Source organism: Hibiscus syriacus, unplaced genomic scaffold (assembly GCF_006381635.1).
Source record: "Hibiscus syriacus cultivar Baekdansim isolate YM2019G1 unplaced genomic scaffold, ASM638163v2 tig00110962_pilon, whole genome shotgun sequence".
Lineage (NCBI taxonomy): Eukaryota > Viridiplantae > Streptophyta > Magnoliopsida > Malvales > Malvaceae > Hibiscus > Hibiscus syriacus.
This window is the reverse complement of record NW_024062935.1, coordinates 448,717-470,048: the sequence shown is the minus strand read 5'-3', so window position 1 is coordinate 470,048 and position 21,332 is coordinate 448,717. Positions and strand designations below refer to the sequence as shown.

The 21,332-nt window shown below is 33.7% G+C and overlaps 1 protein-coding gene and 3 pseudogenes across 1 annotated transcript; 2 read left to right on the top strand and 2 right to left on the bottom strand.

Moving 5' to 3' along the window:
- Positions 1-303: 303 nt before the first annotated feature.
- Positions 304-1,054, bottom strand: LOC120148486 (annotated as a pseudogene).
- A 511-nt stretch (positions 1,055-1,565) lies between these two features.
- On the top strand, positions 1,566-3,176 carry LOC120148504 (annotated as a pseudogene).
- A 1,703-nt stretch (positions 3,177-4,879) lies between these two features.
- LOC120148473 lies at positions 4,880-5,329 on the top strand. The gene has a single exon (XM_039161583.1). The coding sequence runs from the start codon at positions 4,890-4,892 to the stop codon at positions 5,301-5,303; it is 414 nt and encodes a 137-aa protein (XP_039017514.1). The 5' UTR covers positions 4,880-4,889; the 3' UTR covers positions 5,304-5,329.
- A 9,699-nt stretch (positions 5,330-15,028) lies between these two features.
- Positions 15,029-17,084, bottom strand: LOC120148513 (annotated as a pseudogene).
- Between the last annotated feature and the right edge of the window lie 4,248 nt (positions 17,085-21,332).

The window sequence follows — 21,332 nt, the reverse complement described above, 5'->3', positions numbered from 1 at the left end:
AAGCTCCTACTGTTCCTTTCATTTGTAAGAAAAAAAGAAGTCTTAAACGGTGAACTATGAATCTAAACTGAGGTGCAAGATGAATGGCATCAATCCCTGAAAATATGTGAATGTAGTGGAATAGAATAGAAGGATAACTTGTCATTTGATATGTTTAAAACCCAGCTTTAGGTTAGTGGTACAATAACCTATGTAATCTCTTGTCAGTGAATCCAGCTGCAACATTTGTTGGTTTCCATATTTCAGTTTGATATTAACCGTTCCAAATTAAATCTATCTTCTCAATCATAGAAACACCACTTGAAGAAATTCATTAATGGATTCAAGATAAATTAGAAAATGTTTTCACAATCCATGCTAGCATCATGAAACGAAACTGGAGAGGAGACAACCTAGTGACATCAACCAGCAACGAACCGAGTCTTACAACCTTGCACTTTATTCCTCTCGAGATTCACCAGCCCGGAAAGAGAGGATGATGTCGAAAATGAGTCCATACAGAACCAAAGCCTCCGCAAAAATGAGGATAAGAATCATTCCAACAAAAAGCTTTGGTTGTTGGTCCTAACGCCAGCATCGTCGACGATTCTAATAACCATGCCGGAAGAGAGATCAGCGAGGCCACAAGCGAGACCAGAGGAAAGAAGAGCATATTCATCGAATAGGTAGTAAGATTTGGCTTTTGGGTTAACCTCGATGCTGATAAAAACCAAAATAATCAACCCATAAATACCTACAAGCCAGCAATAACGAAGGGGATGATCAATTTCATCACCAGCTCCAGCCTCATCACCCCCACCGACGCCACTCCGACACTGCTCTTGTCCGTCCCGTATGTCGCTCCCATAAAGAAGAACACGAGGGCATGAAAGGCTCCGAGGAAGCCAAAGAAAAGAGTAGTTTCATCGCCACTATATGTGGACGCCATCTTAGTTTCTCAAAACTTTCAACGGAAGATTTGAAGCGATTCGAGGAACTTTGATCTGTGGATTCTTCAAAATAAATCAATAAGCTTGGTGGTTAAATGAGAGAGAAAGGGAACGAAATGGGTTTAAAGGAGGAAAGAACAAGGGAAAGAGAAAAGCTTAAAAAGAATTTAATTTAATTACTTTTTCTGATTTGAAATTTGATGGTTAAAAAATAATTTAATTTATCTACGTCACAATACCGTTAGATAATTAATGATAGAATAAATAAAAATTTAATATCTAAAATTTAACGAGTAAATTAAAAAAATTAAAAATATAATTAATAAAATAAGAGAAAAAAATTAAGTAGATAAGCGTATAATTTAACCTTTAAATAAATATCTATCAAGTACAATAATTTTCCAGGATGTTTGTCGGATAGCAACGTGTACTACTAGTATATGATCCTTGACTCAATTTCCTTCCTTGTACATCCTACTTGTTCTTTCCTTTGAGGCTGAACCGTGTTATCCTAACAATTGTCGCCTCCAATTTCCCTGGAACAGAATTAACTCACACCAGTCTCCATGATTACCTCTTTCTTCTTCTTCTTCCTTTCTCTCCTTTCCATCCCCTTATCCTACTCGTCCTTATCATATGACCGTCCAGAAAACTTCATCATCCACGTCTCAAAATCACACAAGCCTGCCCTTTTCTCCTCTCCGCATCACTGGTACTCTTCCATCCTCCATTCTCTCCCTCCTTCCCCTCAACCCATCCAGCTCTACTCCTATGAAGTCATCATCAATGGCTTCTCCGCTCGCCTCACGGCTTTTCAGGCAGATAAGCTCAGGGGACTGTCCGGAATCCTTTCAGTGATGGCAGGACTTTTGGCGGGGTTTCACTGTACTATGGTCCCCCTTTTACCTGATTACTCGCTTCGTTTGGTTTATGCTGGTGATGTTGGAAACAGGTATTGTTATATGGGGAGTATAAGTCCATCCAAGGTTCAAGGCAAAATCGTTGTTTGTGACGGGAGGGAATGCTAGAGTTGAAAAAGGAGCTGCAGTGAAGTATGCTGGTGGGCTAGGAATGATACTGGCAAACACTGCTGAGAGTGGTGAACCTCGCCGATGCTCATCTCATTGCCGCCACCGAAGTTGGCCAGATAGTCGGTGATAAGATCCGGGAGTACGTCAAAAGGAGTCAGTTTCCAACGGCTACAATTTTGTTTCGTGGAACGGTGATTGGCCCTTCACCACCAGCTCCAAAGGTTGCCGCGTTTTCAAGTCGTGGTCCAAACCATTTGACCCGGAGATTCTCAAACCAGATGTCATTGCTCCGGGAGTTAATATTTTGGCTGGATGGACTGGTTTCGCTGCACCAACGGATTTGGACATCGATCCGAGAAGATTGAATTTAACATAATTTCAGGTACTTCATGTCATGTCCTCATGTTAGTGGACTGGCTGCTCTGCTTAAAAAGGCATACCCTAATTGGTCACCTGCTGCCATTAAATCTGCCTTGATGACAACCGCTAACACTTTAGATAATTCGGGAAGTACCATTAAGGATCTTGCAACCGGGGAAGAATCATCACCATTTGTTCATGGAGCCGGCCATGTCAATCCCAACCGAGCTCTTGACCCTGGATTGGTATATATGATATCGAATATAACGAGTACATTGCATTCCTTTGCTCCATCGGCTATGACTTGAACCGGATTGCAGTTTTTGTCAAGGGTCCTACTGGCTCAGATACGTGTGAAGGGAAATTGGCTACACCGGGCGACCTCAATTATCCATCATTCTCGGTTGTTTTTTATTCTAATAATCACGTTGTTAAATATAAAAGGACGGTGAAGAACGTCGGAACTTCAGCTGATGCAATTTATGAAGCTAAACTGAACGCTCCACCAGGTGTTGAAATCAAAGTTTCCCCGAGTAAGCTCGAATTCAGCGATGAAAACCAAAAGCTGGGCTACGAGGTCACATTTGCAAGCAATGGCTTGGCCTTGTCTGCTGTTGGTTCAGCATTGGGGTCGATTGAGTGGTTCGACGGAGCTCATCGTGTGAGGAGTCCAGTAGTTGTTAGGTGGGTTGAGGGACTGAAGGATTCCATTTGATCTGCAGACTGTGAGATGCTGTAAATAAAGTAGGAAGGAACCATCATCACCCATAGCTAATAAATCGATGCTTGTTTTTTGTTGATAAAATATCCAAGGACCAGTTTGAAATGAAAATGGGAATTAGATCATTGCCCATTTATATAGTCGGACTTATTGGCACTTGACACTCACTCGTTATTGATTTACCTCTTGAATCTCATGGAAAATTAGAGAGAAGTTCATAAAGCTGGAATCAAGGAATAATGAATTTCTTTTATCTCCGGTTACTAAAGATTGAGGCAATTTGTTTTTCAAATCTTAGATGATTAAAATAAAATAAAATTTTATAATTATAATAGAAATATATAAAGATTGAGTAACTAATTACATAGTTTTATTCTTATTTTTCTAGGGTAAATTGCACCCTTCATCATGGAACTATACTATATCTTTATTTTACTTATTGTACTTTCATTTTTTAATTTACTTATTGAACTTTCGAATTGCTCTTGTTTTAATCACTCTGAATTATTTTATTATTATTTATGTATGACATGACATTTTTTTATTATTTAATAGAAAAAAATAGAATGTGGCTGGTTGTCATCGTCGGTTACCATAGATGGTGCTCGTTCGGTCCTAAATTTCATGGGACGTTTCACCTCGACACCTTAAGTCTGAATATGACCTCCATTTTGTAAGAACTTACTCCAAAGTTCACGAATTAGAGATTGAAAGTGAGGAACCTGAAATATTTCAATCGAGATTTACCAGTTTTGGGACATTTTTGGTGAAACAACCACCTGATTTGATCTCAGGGGTCAAGACGGATCAACCCATGATATTTAGGGCCAAACGACCACCATTATAGCGGTGGATGGTGGCCGACGGTGGCATCCGACCACCTTCTATTTTTATTAAATATTTTTAATTATTTTATATTAAATAATAATAAAAATTTCCATGTCATGCAGAAATAATAATAAATAATTCAGAATTATAAAAAATGAGCAATTCAAAGTTCATTGAGTAAATTAGAAAAATTAAAGTACATCGAGTCCAATACGAGAAAGAATGTAATTAAGTGAGGAATGATTTAATTTACAATTTTTTTCTAAAATCAACTCTTGTTTTTTTAAGGGTAAATTCTGCATTTAGTACATAAACTATCAATTTTGATATGTTTTAATACTAAAACTTTTAATTTTTCAAATCATGTCTAACGTTTAGTTTTTGTTACGTTTTAGTACCTCACCGTTAAAAACTTAACGGGTGATTTGCACGTGGTACCTTTTTTATGGGTAAATTACATCATTCATCACTCAACTATCTTCTCACTCCTATTTTGGTCTTAAAGTTTAATTTTTTTTTAAATTTATTACTTAACTATCAAATTATTTCTAATTTAATAAATCAAACTTTCAAATTTATTTTTTTATTTTTAATTATGTATTAATAAAATAATAATAAAAATGACATTAATAAAATAATTAGAGTAATTAAAAAGGAGCAATTTGAAAGTTGAGTAGTTAAATTGAATTTTTTTTAACTTTAATACCAAAATAGAAGTGAGAATATAGTTGTAGGATGAATGATGTAATTTATCTATAAAAATATTCATTAAGTTGTTAAGTTTTCAATAATTATGTACTAAAAATAAAAACTAAACATTATATATGATTTAAAAAATAAAAAATAAAATATTAAAACAGATCATAATTGACCATTTAAATATTAAATATTTAATTTATCATTATTTTAATTATGATATTTTTTCCGTAACGTACTTCATTTATGTATATAAAAAACACAAACGAAGATAGTGACGATAATTGTTGAATGACAAGTAATAACACAAGCCGAAGGGAGGCCATGCCCTTAGATCAGCCAACCACCACCAGCAAACCTCCCCGTCAGACCCATGTAGCCACCGCATCCCAATGCCACGCACCGCGGAGGGTTTTCTTCCTACGCCTGAGGCGCCATAAAAAGCTACCCACAGTTCGACTTGGTGGGAAGAAACCACGGCGAGGGCTTTTGATAGTGAAAGTTTTGAAGAAGATGAGGCTAAGGTGGCTGAGGTTGCAGTATAGCTGCATGTTGAGGAAGATGAAGAAATATTACGACGATTTGGTTAAGGACCTCGTTGAAGCTGGTTCAACCGTGGAGGCTTTACATCAAAGAATGTTTATGGAGTCCACTTTCGCTGTCCCTGTCATGGGTGTTTCCTTCGCTAACTACCCTTCCGCCACTGGATCAGATCGTCCTCGACCCTGTTTCTTTTGAATCATTTTAGTATTTTTTTTTTCTGTTTTTCCCCCGCTAGGGGTTTCTTTAAGTTTTTTTTTCCTTTCAACTTTCTCTTTTATTTTCTGCAGGCTCATGTTATCAAAATCTATTTAAGATATGTAAAGAAGTTTTCTGAAGATGCTATTATCTCCTTTGCTCCATTGCTTTTCCAGATTGCTAATTGTCTACTGGTATTTTTACCAGTAAACAAACGGGGGTAAGAAAATTGACAACTTTACCAGAGCTGCCAAGATGGGAAATTTGAGTGGAATATACGTTAGCAGTTTCATTTTAAAGTTGACGTTACCACTTTGCAGTGTGCCGATTTGTCGAGAAAGCTCAAAACCCAGGGCTGTTTTCATGGGAATCGATGCGTTCTTTTGCTTTCTTTACACTACAATCTCGAAACAATATTTGACTTGACAACTGGTTCTAACGTATGGAGAAATTACTTGATAACATTTTCAAAACTGTTTGAATATAAGGTGGAGTTTGGTTCGTTGTAATTCCTTGGAATTAGGGGAAATTGAAATTCAATTCTATCATTTTTTCATGTTTGATTCAAGTTTTTAAAGGAGAATTGGAATTCAATTCCATCAAATGAGAAAAAGTAAATTACATTCATAACATGATAGAATTGAAATCCTTTGGAGGAGGAAATGTGAAATTTGATCATACTACCCTTATCAATCTTTTGGTATACGAGTCAGATTTTTTTTAAAAAAATTCGAGATCGGGTCGGATTTTTTTAAGTTTGATATTCGGGTCGGGTCATGTTTTTTAAAGTGTGATATTCAGGTCGGGTTTTTTTAAAAATTTTAGGGTCGGGTCGGGTCGGGTTTTTTTTTAAAAAAAAATCGAGGTAGGGTTCGGGTCTGGTTTTTTTAAGTTTTATATCCGGGTCGGGCAATGTCGGTTTTTTTAAGTGTGATATTTGGGTTGGGTTTAGGATTTAGAATTTATGGTTTATATTGAGTTTAAGGTTTAGGGTTCGAGTCGAGTTTAGGGTTTTTTAAGTCAATATTTTTATTGAATAAAAATATTTTTTTATTATTTCATGTCGGGTTGGGTCGGGTTTTTAATTCATATATTCGGGTTGGGTTGGGTCGGGTCTCGGGTGGAGGTTCCCTTGTTCTTAGGTCGGGTGGACCAAAAACTCGACCCAACCCGACCCATGGTCATCCCTAATTACAATGATTTTAACTTATAACGTTTATTAGCATGATTTTTATAATTAATTGAAATGAATAATTAATCAATAAAATGAAAATTTATTATTTTTAAAATTTTTATAATATATTGTTACATGTATGTTATAAAACAAACTAAAATAAAATAAAAAACAAGAAGTACAATTATATCATTTTACATTACTGAAATCAAATTCATTTGACATGTCTGCGAACCAAATAGAATATGGAATTAGATTCCAATTCAATTTCCTGCCAACCAAACAGGTTTCAGATTCAGATTCTAATTCCTTCACAGATTCTAATTCTCTCAGAAACATTCCAACGAACCAAACTCCACCCAAGAGTAAATGCGAAAGATTACGTCCATATGCTCCAGGAGAATGATTAATCACAATTGTTTTTATAATTTTTTTAATAAATTTTAAATCTAATCATATCTAGAAGGAAGTCGAAGGGGTTTGAGAGAAAGAAATTGTTTGTAGTAGGCCTAGAACTTATAAATGAAAAAAAAACATAAAAGAATAAAGACGATCAACTTAATAAATCGATTAAATATATCTATTAATAAATTATTTAAAATAACTTATATTAGGTTCAATTACATTTTGTCACCCTACTAAAAATGAAAATATATAATATGCTAAAAGAACTCATCTGAATCAACAAAGTAGCATACCTCTTGTCTTGCGCTGATGTATCATACAAAATCATTAACTCAACAATAAATCGGTATACATAAGCACATGGAGTACTGTACTCGGCGCACATGATGATTTTCTCAAGGGAAAACAAAATTCCCTGATAAGATCCCACCGAGGACGCGGTTCAATAACTCTATGTGCGCCAACTATTTGGCCTCGACATTCTGGTCAATTGTCTCAACAAAACAAAAATCTCAGTTGTTGATAACCCAAAGATCATGTGATCCAAAAATGTTTTAAATCACAAATGCCGTCTCACATTTCAACTAGTTTGGACACTTGCTTTACTTTTCGTCAGATGGAGACAATCATGTTGAAACGAAACAGTATTTTCACTCGTTTTAATTTATAAATGTAAGCTTTTAATTAATCAAATAGCGTTCTTTCATTAAAAATTTTATTATTATTTGGGTAGCAATCAATTTTCGTCCTACCTTTTATTATTATTATTTCTTATTTTATTAATACATTTTATGTTACGTGCATGTAGCGACTCATTTTCATCCGAGATTTATTTAGTATATATATATAATAATATAATGTAATTTTTTAAAAATATTTTTTGAAAATATATAATATATATCTTTTTAGAAAACTTTTTTTAAAAGCATATAATATATAGTTTTTAAAATTGGTTTTTGAAAATATATAATATGGTTTTGAAAACACATTTTTGAAAACATATATTATATAGTTTTGAAAACACATTTTTAAAAACACATTTTTGAAAACATATAATATATATAATTTTGAAAATGATTTTTGAAAACATATGTAATATAGTTATGAAAACATATATATAATTTTGGAAAACATATTATTTTTGAAAATATAATATTATATAGTTTCTATTATATATTATATTAATATTATTTACTTGAATTTATTATTTTATCATTATTATTAATTTTTTATTCAGTTTTTGTTTTTCAGGTCCAAGAGTCCATTTGGGTCCAATGAAGCCCAACCAAGCCATGCCAACCTGACCTAACTGTGACATCCTCAATACCGGTTAGTGATTAAAGTGTAAGATTTTAAAATTTAATGACCAGATTAAATAAATTGAAAAGTGAAGGAATTAATTGAAAGATGTTGGTGTAGGATGATTTAGCAAATGAAGGAAAAGTAAAAGGGTAAATGGGTCTTTGAACAAGGAAAATAATTAAAATTTTAATGGTGGGTATTATAATACCTATGTGGAGCATATGTTGGGAAATCAAGTTTCCAGACATTTCTCCCATCTTCATCTTCTTCTCTTCTCCAACGTGAAGCCAAAGCTAAGATAAGGTGAGTTTGATTTCTTTTAGTTAATCCTTCAAATTCAAACATGGTTTTAATTCATGAAGCTTTAGGAAAGATAATGGAGATGAAAAAGGTCATAAAAACTAAAGATTTGTAAGTTATGAAGGATTAAAGACAGGAAGTGGATAAGTGAAATTTTGAATAAGGATGTATAAATGTATTTAGAAGTTGAATTTGACTTGTCATCTACGAGAATAAGAAGTTATAAGTGTTGAAATTAAGTTGGATAACATGAAAATTTTGGTATGATTCTTAGCTTTAAGAATTTGGATGAGATATGGGAGATAATAAGGTGTTGGAATGATAAAAGTTAGTTAAAATGGTTGTAGTTGAGTTTAGTGGTATCCAAGGGGTTTTATATGAGAAAATTTAATGAAAAGTTATGGAATTTTCGGGTGAAACCAGTTTGTTATTGACATGTGCATTGATACACTATGAATGGGTACCGATGCACTAAGATCAATTTTGAAGGTGCATCAATGCATTAAGTGGTGCATCGATGCATGGAAATTTCGAAGTTATTTTGGGTACCGATGCACCCATAGTGCATCAGTACACTCCTAAAGGAAATTAGGAATATGAGTTTATTAAATTCATTTAAGTTAATAGCATCGAAGTATAAGGTTTAGGCTTCTGATAATCATATTGAAAATTATATTTATGTAGATATTGAGCCTAAACGAGTTCTGGAACAAGTGACAAGTAAGATCGATCGAGGAAAAGGCAAAAAGATATAGGTGAGTGCATATGCATAACATGAATATAGTATTATAATCAGTTCTAGACTTGTGATAAGTCTATATTCAATATTTTGATACATGATCACATTCCATATTATGATAGATGACATTAATTAATATTATATGCATTATGTGACATGAATATGCAGAAAAAGTTATATGAGCTATGTGATAAAGGTATGGAAAATGATATGTCTATGTGATAAAGGTATGGAAATAATATGTCTATGAGATATACTATGTGAATTGTGAAAGCCCATGTTATGTAGATGAGAACTATAGGTATAGTTGGCATGCCAAGAGTAGAGGGTCTACGCGGTCCTTCGGGACAATTCTACGTGATCATTCGTGATATATATGTATTATTTGGAACATGAAATGATGTCTTTTGATACACCTATTTGATCCTAGGTATATGTATATGATTCTTAAGGAATTTCTATGTGGTTTTTATGGACAAATCTTATATGGCACTACGGTGCAATTCTACGCAGCAATTCGGTGCAAATTTCTAAGCGATCATTCGGGACAAATTCTACGTGGCACTTTGGTGCAAATTTATACGAGCTGTGGTAACAGCATAGTGCACAACCTCACAGTACTCACATAGCTCAGGTTCTCAGTATTGTATCATGAGCTATTGAACTTATTGATATGAATTCATGATGGATAATTTAATAAGATCAAGGGTAAGATACATGGTTATATGACTTGCATGGATTGAATATATGATTTCATGATATTGCATTTTATTATGACATTTTCATTTTATTTTATTATCATTATCATTATGCCTCACTAAGTCTATGACTTAGCGTGTAAGTGTTTTACACGTAGGTACCGAAAAGCAGAGAGATCCATTATAAGCTCAGCAAAACAACATAACTCCACTTGAAGGTCAGATCAGAAGTAGATTAAATAGTATGTCTTATTATGTGATAAATAGGTTGGCATGTAAACAAAATCGGTAAATTAAGTATTTATGCTCTGATCAAGTTTTATAATGTTTTAAACGTATGTATGTAAATGTAACTATATAGGGATGAAAGGTTAATTTTTTAAAATTTTTACGAGTTTTTATGTACGTTTTACGGAAGTTACTGCAGTAATATTGTACCAGTGCATCGGTACACTGTAGCAGAGCAGTGCATCAATATACAATTCATAAATATGTTTTTGCCTTAAATTTTTATAATAAAACATAATTTAATAATATATTATTCTATTTTATTAATATGAGTTCAAATGTTTTGTTATTTTGTAAGAATATTGTTTTAAAAAGTTAATGTGACATCTCAGACTCGTATCTGGGTTGGGAGTGTTACACCAGCCCAGTAATCCCAGTTTGGGCCTAATCTAACCCAATAAAAATTAGGGTTTTATGAACCATGAAGCAATATGATAGGAGCGTCGCATGCCTGACGGCTGGCCAAAGTCACATCGGTCAAAAAAGGAATAGCCGACGAAACGACTGGCATAGTGCACGTTAAACCGAAGCGTGACAAAATCGGAAAAAGAAGGGGATATCCTCCCCCATTTTTCGGTAAAAAATCAACAAAATAGTCCGATTCGAACGTGCCAAAATAATAAGAAAATCCTGACAAGATCGGAGTAGGCCACCAGATTCAAGAGGGAAAAAAACATCCCCGAATGACTATATATACCTGCAAGCTCATCAGGGGAAGAACACAGAGCAAACCAAATAGCAAAATACCAAGCAAGCCAGACAAAGAAACCATTTGAATATAGCAAAAACATAAAAAAAAATCAAAGCCTTAGCCGAAAGCTACCGGGAAAGCACAAAGTCTACGTCGGGAGGCCAAGGGTCGCCGGAGAACAAAAGATCTTGTCGGAAACCAAGGTAAAAGTTGAAACTTTAGATCTAGATCTACTCTGATTTAGGCATTTTTTTTAATTTTTGGGAGGGTGGACTCGGGTTTACGGGGTTAAGAAGAGACGTAAAGGTAAGTTTAATTTTTTCCGACCACCGGGCGGTGGTGCGTGGCTAGGAGCGGTGGCCGACCATTCGACCGGTTGGTTGATTTAAGAGAATTTAGAGAGTGAGAGAGAGTATTTTATGAAATATATATGGTTTAAAATGAACTTTTGTGGCTTTTTAGGGGTATTTATAGGGGGCTACTTTGTAAATACAAGATTCTTAAATTATTTTTATAGACCCCGAAAGTTTGAAGTATAATTCATTTTGGTCACCTATTATAAATTAGCCCCTAAATTTTGAATTATTTCGATTTAATCCTTGATTATATTTCTTATATTTTTCAATTTAGTCCCTTAACCTTTTGTTTTTCTCTTGCATCTCATTCATATAATTAATTTGATCCATGAATTTTAATTCGTTTCAATTTGATTCTTTAAATTTTTTATTTTTTAATTCTTTTAAAATTAACTTCTTTTTGTATTTTCTCTATTAACATTTTTTTATATTTTTATATTTTTTTCTTGTAAAATTTAATATTTTCTTCATTTTCTTCTATTTTCTTTTTTCTTTTAACACTTTTTTTAATTTCTTAATTTAACCTTTTCTTCTTCTTCTTTGATTTATTTAATATTATTTTTATTTTATAATCTAATGTTTTTTACTTTTTAGGGGCAATTTGAATCGATCAAAGGTAAATAATTCAGATCAAATTTTAATTTTTAATATAACTTTAATTTTCAAAATTAAGGCGACCGAAAAATTAAATTGGTACCGAAAGGGCAATACAAGGGTGTTAATCATTCCTTGATTGTAATCGACTCCCAAATCTGATATATTTATGGTAAAATGTGGATCATGTAAGACGATAAATTAAGGTATCCGATTAACCTAATTTTAAATGATCGATGCCAACTCTAAAACATCTAAATTAAATCAAAACTCAATTCCAGACCCACCCGAAGGACGGTTACAACAGTACCCAAAATAAAAGCCTAACACAAGCAAGCCCAGCAAACCTAACCCTAAGTTATCCCTAACCTCTATTCTACTGTCGTCGTCACTATCAGTCGAAGCCGTTGGCACCACCAACCACCATCATTTTTCCTATGAAAAAAATAGACCAGTAACGAAGCAAATCAAAACAAAAAAAAAAACCATTAAAATTCGTCAATTTTTTTAAAAAAAAGGGCATATGGAAATCATTCAATTACTAGGAGGTCACTGTTTTAACCAAATTCGGCCAAAAATTCCATATAAACTGAGAAGACCAAATAAAGGGGAACAAATCTGAAAAAATAAAAGAAGAAAACAGAGAAAAATAGAGGAGAACTCCAAAAAAAATCAGAATCATTCGAAATATAAAAAATGAAGGAAAAGCAAACGAGGAGAACGAATCTTACTCACTAGTCATCGGAAAAGCACCGGGCTCGGTGGAAGCTCGAGCGTTATCGAATTTTTTAGAGTTTTCGAAAGGTATTATTGTAAATCTAAGTGTTTGGGTTGAGATTTAGACAAAAAAGAGGTTCAGATTCGGATTAAGGAAGAGGAGATGAGCATTTTGGCTTATTTGTTTCCTTTCCAGTCACTGTGGACGATGGTGGAGGCCACCAATGAGCAATGGTTGTCTCCTCCAGCAAAGGAAACTTGAGAGAGTCTGTAAACTCTCTATCTATTTTTCTTTGGAAACAAATGAAAATGAAAAAAAAACCCGTAGAAAATATGGCTTCATTTTAGGGTTATATATCATAGGCAAAACGACGTAGTTTCAAACTCCTCTTACCCATGTTTTTGAACTTTTAGGGGTAAATATCTATTTTAGTCCCTATACTTTTGTAATTACTTGTTTTAATCATGAAATGGAATGAGTTAATGTTGAGCTCGAAACCTTGAATGTTTTCTTCCCTATAATTTAGTCATCATACCTTATTTATCTGTTATGGTTTAATTGTTGATTTTCTCGGTTAATTTGAAAGTTATTTCAATCTAGTCCTTTTTGAATTATTTTCATTTCATTCTCAATAGTTTATTTCACTTTCTTTTATTACTATTTAGTTTCTATATTTACTGATTTTATTTTGACCATGCTTTTTTTTTTTAACTTGGTTTAATTCTTTAGATTAATTGGATCCCTTCATTTTCACCTATTGATTAAAGCATGTTACCTATATATATATATATATATATATCCTTTTATTTAGCCCTTGCTATTTATTATCGTCCATATTTAATGGTTATATTTGGTAAGCATGTTCATATTTTGCTTCAACTTACCCCTACTATTTTACCTTAATAATTAGCATATATCTCTAATGCTTCCATATATCATACAGTAATTTATGTTTAGGTATTTTATATATATATATATATATATATATATATTATAAGTAAGCTATAAATTTTATTAAGGGTGACATTTTTATTTTATTATATGTATGTATAATATTTTATAATTAAATCTTTTCATTTTTTTGGGATAATTATAACATTTTTTTATTATTCGACTAATCTATGGAAGACCTCTAAAAATTGAGGTGTCCTTTCGAGGATTAATCGAATAAAATATTATTTATTACTTATTAAGTCAATTAGATATATAATATTTATTTTAAATAAATATTTTCTATATAAATAATTTTTATAATGAAATTATTTTAATAAATATGAATATTCATTTATTTTTTTCATGTATTTTTTTATTCATTGTTGTTTTCTATTTTATTTATTTATCTTTGTTTAATTTTATTATATTTTATGTTGATATTTCATTCATTTTTACATATGTCATTTATTAATGTTGCATTCATAAACCTTGCATTTATTTTCGTGTTTCTAATTATTCAGAAACAATGTCGTCTTACATCGTGGGTTAACGAAATTACGTCCAACATAACTGGATTTCAATCTTCGTTAATACACATAGTAAGAGGACATCATTTTTAAACAAAACCAAGTGCATAAAATCATATTTTATCGAGTCAAGTTTTTAAAAAAGAGATTCACTCATTTTCTTTAATTCATCGAAATAAAAAGATCGTAATTTAAATTTTGGATTCGAATTTTTAAAATCCCACTATTTAGAGAACATATAACATATAATTGAGAGGTACCAATTTTGAGTGTCGTAGGGGTGCTCACCCTTCTCCACGCGTAATCGACTCTCGAATCCTTAAAAATAAATTTTTGGTTAAAAGAAGGCCAATTTTGTCTTTTTAAATGATTTTTTTTAAAATTGTTTTAAAATACATTTTTAGGTGTTCGACGTACCTAACTCAAAGGTTGATGACGACTCCAAACTTCAAATCAAACAAAAATTCAAATTTTCTCAAAATAAAATAAATTCATAATTATTTTAAAATTTATTTGATTATAAAAAATGGTTGTCACAGTTGTATTTTAAATTATTCCGCTTTGAATGATCCAAATGAGTGATCAGTTACTCAACAATCTCTAATGTTGAGCAAAAATATATAATATTTCCTTTGTTCGTACTTATTTAAAAATAGTCAATAATCTCTAGAAAAAATGTAGACAGTACCTCTTCTTCCTATTCAATGCCAATGAAACATAAATTTCCTATCACCTCCCCTAAGCAGAAAAGGCATTGATGGATGCAGTTCTTTCTGAACATTACTTGCTAATCCTTGTGCAATTTGTGAAATAAGATATTGATTAAGCATCTACTTTTTGAATATATTTTGATTGTGCAGATAATTTTGATCATTTTTATTTATAACTATAAGAACAATTTTAGAATATCTGTATATTAACAAATGGCGTCTGTTTCTTCAGTGCAGATGAAACACTGGTGGTGGGGGTGGATAAGGATCCTATGGTAGAATGCGTTAAGTTTAACAACAAACGAAAGAAATAGGAATTTGTATTATTCCATTGACTCTTTAAGGAGAAAATGGAAGGGGGAAAACCAAAATCTTGATGTACAGTGTGATTAAAAGTATGGTAAATTGGCTTGGCATCTCTAGTGCTTGGGAGAATACAAACTAGACCCGAGAGTTTTATACAAATCAGTGTCTGAATAGATAGTCCGAGACCTTGATGGTTTAACTGGACGTCTATGCTTTCGACCTTTTCGGCGAGGGATTCGGTTTTCCTTTTCCTCTTTTTCCTCACCATTTTTCTCAACTTTACTTCATTGCATCGCTTCTCATATCTTTCTTTAATCTTCTGAGCAATCGGCTCCTCGTTGTCCTGAGTTGGGACTACGTAAACAAAGGGGCCAATTGGGATGTCAGTGAAGTCTAGGAGAGGCTGTAATGCCTTGATCACGTTGCGCATAGTTGGTCTAGATTTGGGGTGGTTGCTAAGACATTGATAAGCTAACGCAGCAGCCTTCCTAGCCCCCTCGGTTGAATATTGTCCTTCCAGTCTTGGGTCCATTATTCCGTGGATTTTATGAGGGTCCTTCAAAAGTGGCCTTGCCCATTCCACAAGGCTCTTCTCTCGACCAGGTCGGTTCTTGTCCACCGATGGTCTCCCTGTCAGCAGCTCTAGAAGTACCACTCCAAAGCTGAACACATCGCATATAGTCGTCAAATGCCCTGAAAAACCATAAATTACATTAGTCCATATCGATTATTATTATTATTATTATTATTATTATTATGAATTCAAGACTAATACACGTAGAAATTAGAATAGAGATAAGTTGAACTGTTGTAAGTACCGGTCGATATATATTCGGGAGCGGCATAGCCTTCGGTGCCCATGACGGAAGTCGTAACATGAGTTTCTTCTTCTACTGGACCGTCGGTTGCCAATCCAAAATCAGAGACCTTGGCATTGTAAGCCTGGCAATAAACCTTATACTTATCAGCTTCTCTTTAGTCTTTAACTGATAGTATTAAGGCAAGGCCAAGGGATGTATTATTTTTACCAAGTCTAATAAAATGTTTGAAGTTTTGAAATCCCGGTATATGACTGGCTTCTCTTCTTCATGGAGGAAAGCTAGGCCTTTTGCAGTTCCAGCAACGATTTTCAGTCTTGTTAACCAAGGCAATGGTGGACCATATCCTTCATTAAAGGCAATAATTATACAATTATTAGTTATGAGAACAAGATTATATTGATTCAAATGTTAGAAAAGTTGAAGAGCAAAACTAACTTTTAAATAGCTGATGTTCCAAGCTGCCACGTTCCATGTATTCATATACCAGAAGCCTGTGTTCATCCTCGTAGCAGTATCCAATTAAGTTCACCAGGTGGGGGTGCTTTAGTTGTCCCAAGAAAATAACTTCAGCCTGTGAAAAAGAAGAAGAAGAAAATCAGAATTAGTGGTCATATTTATTATATTCAACACAAATTCATCAAGAACAGCATTGAAACGGTAACACATATTTCTCACCAGCCATTCCCTTTGCCCTTGTGTGCCATCCAAATTAAGGACCTTCACAGCAACAGATTGAGCCTCCAAACCGGGTCTGAGATTGTCATCAATGAACCCTTTGTAAACAGGTCCAAATCCACCCTCACCGAGAAGATTACTTTTGGAGAACTTATGAGTTACCAGTTCGAGCTCCTTGAGGGTAAACACATGGAGGCTCACAAGAGAATTGGACAGATCACTCAGTAACAGTGGAGAGTCACAGTCGTTAATATCAGAGAGAGATAGCCTTTGGCTAGAACATCGTTTCGAAGGATGAACTTTTGGCCCTGAGGATGGCACCTGAGGTTTGATGCAATTCGGGAGGATGTTTTTCCAAGACAAATATCTTTTGAGCTTCATTTTTTATTGAAAGTTGTTTCTTTTCTTGTGAGTTAGGTTCCCAGCTGATCCTCAAAGGGGGTTTAAATAAGGGTAGGCAGGAAAGGAAAAATAAGAATACTAATAATAATAAATGTGATTGGATCAAAAGATGGATGACCAGACCATAACCAACACCTCTTGTTTGATCCTAGGATTCTCAATATTCTCTCCCAAGCCTCGTTGCAATTAAATAATGCATTCTGGGAATCAAAGTCTCCGCACTGACCAGAAAGTTCATTAACTTTGGGGCTGCAACCTAATGACTAGGCGAAAAGGATAATGTATCGGCAGAAAAGATATTCGATAGTTCATATTATTATAAGACAGAAAACAACGTCATCATTTGGTGTGTTTGGTTTTAGTCATATGCATGAATTTAAGGTTCTATGTAGTTTCATAGCTGGTTTCTTGAAGGCTGCAATCTGAACCGGCTGACGATTGAGAACAGTTATGGTTTCATTTGTCCTAGTGGCTATTGGCTCTTCTCCGCACGTTCCTGTATCGCTTTTGTGAGTGGGAGTGTGGGACAGGATATGAAAGCTGCATTTTTCATATTTCATAAGCCAAAAATGAATAGTTAATCTTTGGAGTTTTCGGTCTTTTCACACTAAATCATTTACTCCACGAACCCTGATCTGTCTCACCAACTTCTTGCTTATAACCAGACCACAGTTCTGATATATTACTGAAACCGGATAAGGAAAAAAAAACAGGGTAAATGTCTTTTAATTAAGGTGACACATCAAAAGTCTTTAAATTCCTGGTCCTGCAATTTGTATATAAAATAGGTATATACACGTCTTATCAACCACCTAAAAACCTACCTAGACAGTCGGCGTTTTATATGAAAAACCATCAACGAGCAGGTGTCAAAATAAAAAACATGCGGCTCAAACTAAATAGCTGCAGTGGTATATCTAAAACAAGTCCGCTGTTTAAATAACCAGCTTACTAATATATATGTAGGTGCTGGTCAAAATCTTATTAAATTATAGGCTCTCCTGCTTCACTATCTCCATTGTTTGTTCCTTAAATTGGTCAGGTTGTATATTTCACCCCCATTGCTCACCGGAATAGATTTCAACACGATGACTTGACGATGTGAATCGGGACGATCAGTACCACCCGTTCCTATTATGTTACAATTATGGCTGAGAAAAGTCTCCCAGCTCTCCTTTCTTTCGTTTTTTTATGGAATGTTGAAATGTTCACAACTGCAAGGATGTGTATAATTCAATAACACCAAGCCTTTCTTTCTATGTCACGAGGGTAGACTGTAGCACTAACTAAGGATGAAATGGCCATTGACTCTGCTTTTTTGCTTCTTTAGATTTTGTTTTTATTTTTTACCCTTTTTATCAAGTCCTATGTTATTATGCAACAAAAGCACATTCAGACTTTAAATATTTCCAACTTTGTGGCCGTTGCTCGTAATTGAATCATCCATTAAATTTTTAGAGGTATTTTTGATATAAAAGATGTATTTTTTCCCGCATAAGAAAGATATTGAAAGAAATAATCATAAACTATAAAATATATAAAGAAATATAAAGAAAAAATGATAAAGAAATAGACGACTGAAATTAACGATAAAAAATAAGAAGAAATTCACTGAAAAAAATAATGAATTCCAATAGTTTATTTTTACCCGTCCAACGATCTTAGATTTATGTAAAACAAAAAGAATTTTACACAATGTAGATATATCTTAACTCATATATTATTATTAATTATGTATTCATACTATTGCTAAGTATGTGATTGAGTTTTAAATACTCTTCCCTCTATATAGTAAGTAAATAATATTATGTAATCTTTACTTTTTCATATTTTTATATTTTTAATAAAAAATTAGAAATAATTTATTCACATATCGAATTTATATAAAATATATGTAATACCCTACACCAGTACGACAAACAGTCGACCAATGAGAGTGCCACACGGAACCACCAGAGTGACTAACCAACAAATTTCCTTATCATAGTCACTTGAAATTAAAGCTTAATATGTAAATACTTGCACTAAATAGAAAATAAAATCCATGTAAAAATAACTTACAATCTGAAGCTTCCACAATTACATAATAAATCAAAATATACAGACCAAATATTTAAAACAATTTACGACTCAAATTTACAAAATAGAGCTTTGAATATACATGCCCTCTAAAAATTTGAGACGTACTCTGCTATGTTGTTTAGTCTTGATTACTTCTAGTCAAAAGGCTCCTCTACTGATCTTCACCTAATCTGCGTAAGGAAACAATTTCCAAACGCTAAGCTAACTAGCCAGTGCCACACTAACAACTAAAATATACTAATAGAGGGTACATTTACAACATGCTTTAATAGCTGAAATAATACCATGCATCATCAATACAAAATTAGTGAGTATCCTTGTGATACTCACTCTCTACGCTATGATAGACATCATGGTGCTGGTGAGGGATTTATGCATCTCAGAGCTTATGCACCCCTCTAGTCTACCGAGAATGTGACCCCCATAATCACTGTATTTAACACCACACCCCAACTAGGGGTTCGACTTTCTCAACCAAACTCTACGTCCACTACCTTAGCTCCTCACCAAGGATTTTCCAACAAATCTACTAATTTGTTCTTTCTTTTGAGGATAAAGAGTAAGCTTTCAAACTCCTTAGTTTTTCCGGGCTAAACTATAACATTTCCCTTGCTTTTACACGAGATTAGCTAGAACCTTTCCCATTTACAAAAGGATAAGAAATGTAAACAAGAAAACCTCTCTAAGGTAGGTGTTTACAATATTGAGCTCACAAGAACAAAATATTTACAAGAGAAAGATGAAATAAGAATGAAAAACTCTTCTCTTGTGTTTGATTGCTTGGATAGTTGTTCTCTTGTTTCTTCAGGTGTCCTTAGCTTGTATTTATAGCTTGGAATGTGATTGAAGTCGTATATATCCGTTGGGGATGTTTTAGAGACGTTTGGGGATGAGAATCAATTAATAAAACAGCTTGGAGCGTGGGGGAATCGATACCCCCTCATAGGGAATCAGTTCTATTGAAAACATTTTGATATTTCGATATAACAAATTAAGTTAAATGAATTTTAAGATTTTCCAAATGATTTTCTAAGTATATTCGATAGAATTATTCGAATATCAAAACATTACTCCAAATCTTTCAAAGATCATTTTTAATCCTTACTCAAAGTGTAAAATTAAGTTTTAATCTTAAAACAATTTCAAAATAATTTTACAAAGTATTTTGAACCATTTCAAAGCCAAAAATTCCAGATTGCTCAAAGGGAACCAATTCCCCCCCAAGGGGGTACCGATTCCCCCCTGAATGGTTTGGCTCCGAGAATTCCAGTATGCTCGAAGGGAACCGATTTCCCCCCAGGGGGTACCGATTCCCCCCTTGTATAACGGTCGAAATATTTGAATTTTACACTTAGGGAACCGATTCCTCCCACGCTCCAAACTGTTTTATTAATTGTTTTCACACTAAAACGGCTATATTATTTTCTCTAATCATCCCCAACATTCAGAAGTGATTCAAGATGTATTTAAGAAAGCTTCGAAGCCATTGATCAATAACAAGAAACATCAAGCAATTAGAATCAAGAGAGAATCAAAGAGAAAGCATCAAACCTCAAGTTTGAGCATTTCAAGCCTATTTTTCATTCAATATTCATTTTGCTTTCAAGAACACTTATTGTGCTCAATTGTATTTATTCTTGAGTGTTCTTTCTTTGTTCTAGAATTGTGCAAACATATTTGTCTTGTGAGGTTTTTCTTGTAAGTTTGCAAATTTGTATTTCTCTTTGAGAAAAGAGTGTTCTCAAGAATTGGGGTATATTCTTGAGGGAGTTGTAAGGTTATCTCTTTGGCCTCAAAAGAAAGAACAAATTAGTGAATTTGTTGGAAAATCCTTAGTGTGGATAGCTAAGGTAGTGGACGTAGACTTTGGTTGATAAAGTCAAACCACTCTAAATCGTTGTGCAATTTCTTTCAATTTTCTGCAAAAGCTTCCACAAATTTTTTTATTGCCAATTCACCCCCTCTTGGCCGATTCAGTCAACTGATTAACTCAATAATTGGTATCAGATCCTAACTCATTTGAAGGTTTAATCACCTCTTGAGTCGATTCGGGAAGAGTTATATCGATAATCAAAGTCATCAATGGCCTCCGCTTCAAAATTCGACTTCGGTCTCGATTCGATGCCCGTCAACAAACCTCCTTTCTTCAATGGAGCTAACTATGCCTATTGGAAGAATAAAATGATGTACTTTATTCAAGCAAGTGACATGGGAGCATGGAATGCTGTAGAAGAAGGATACATCAAACCTCTCACTCATCCAAGGTTGTGGAGTGAATGAGAGACAAGAATGTTCCAGCTCAACTCCA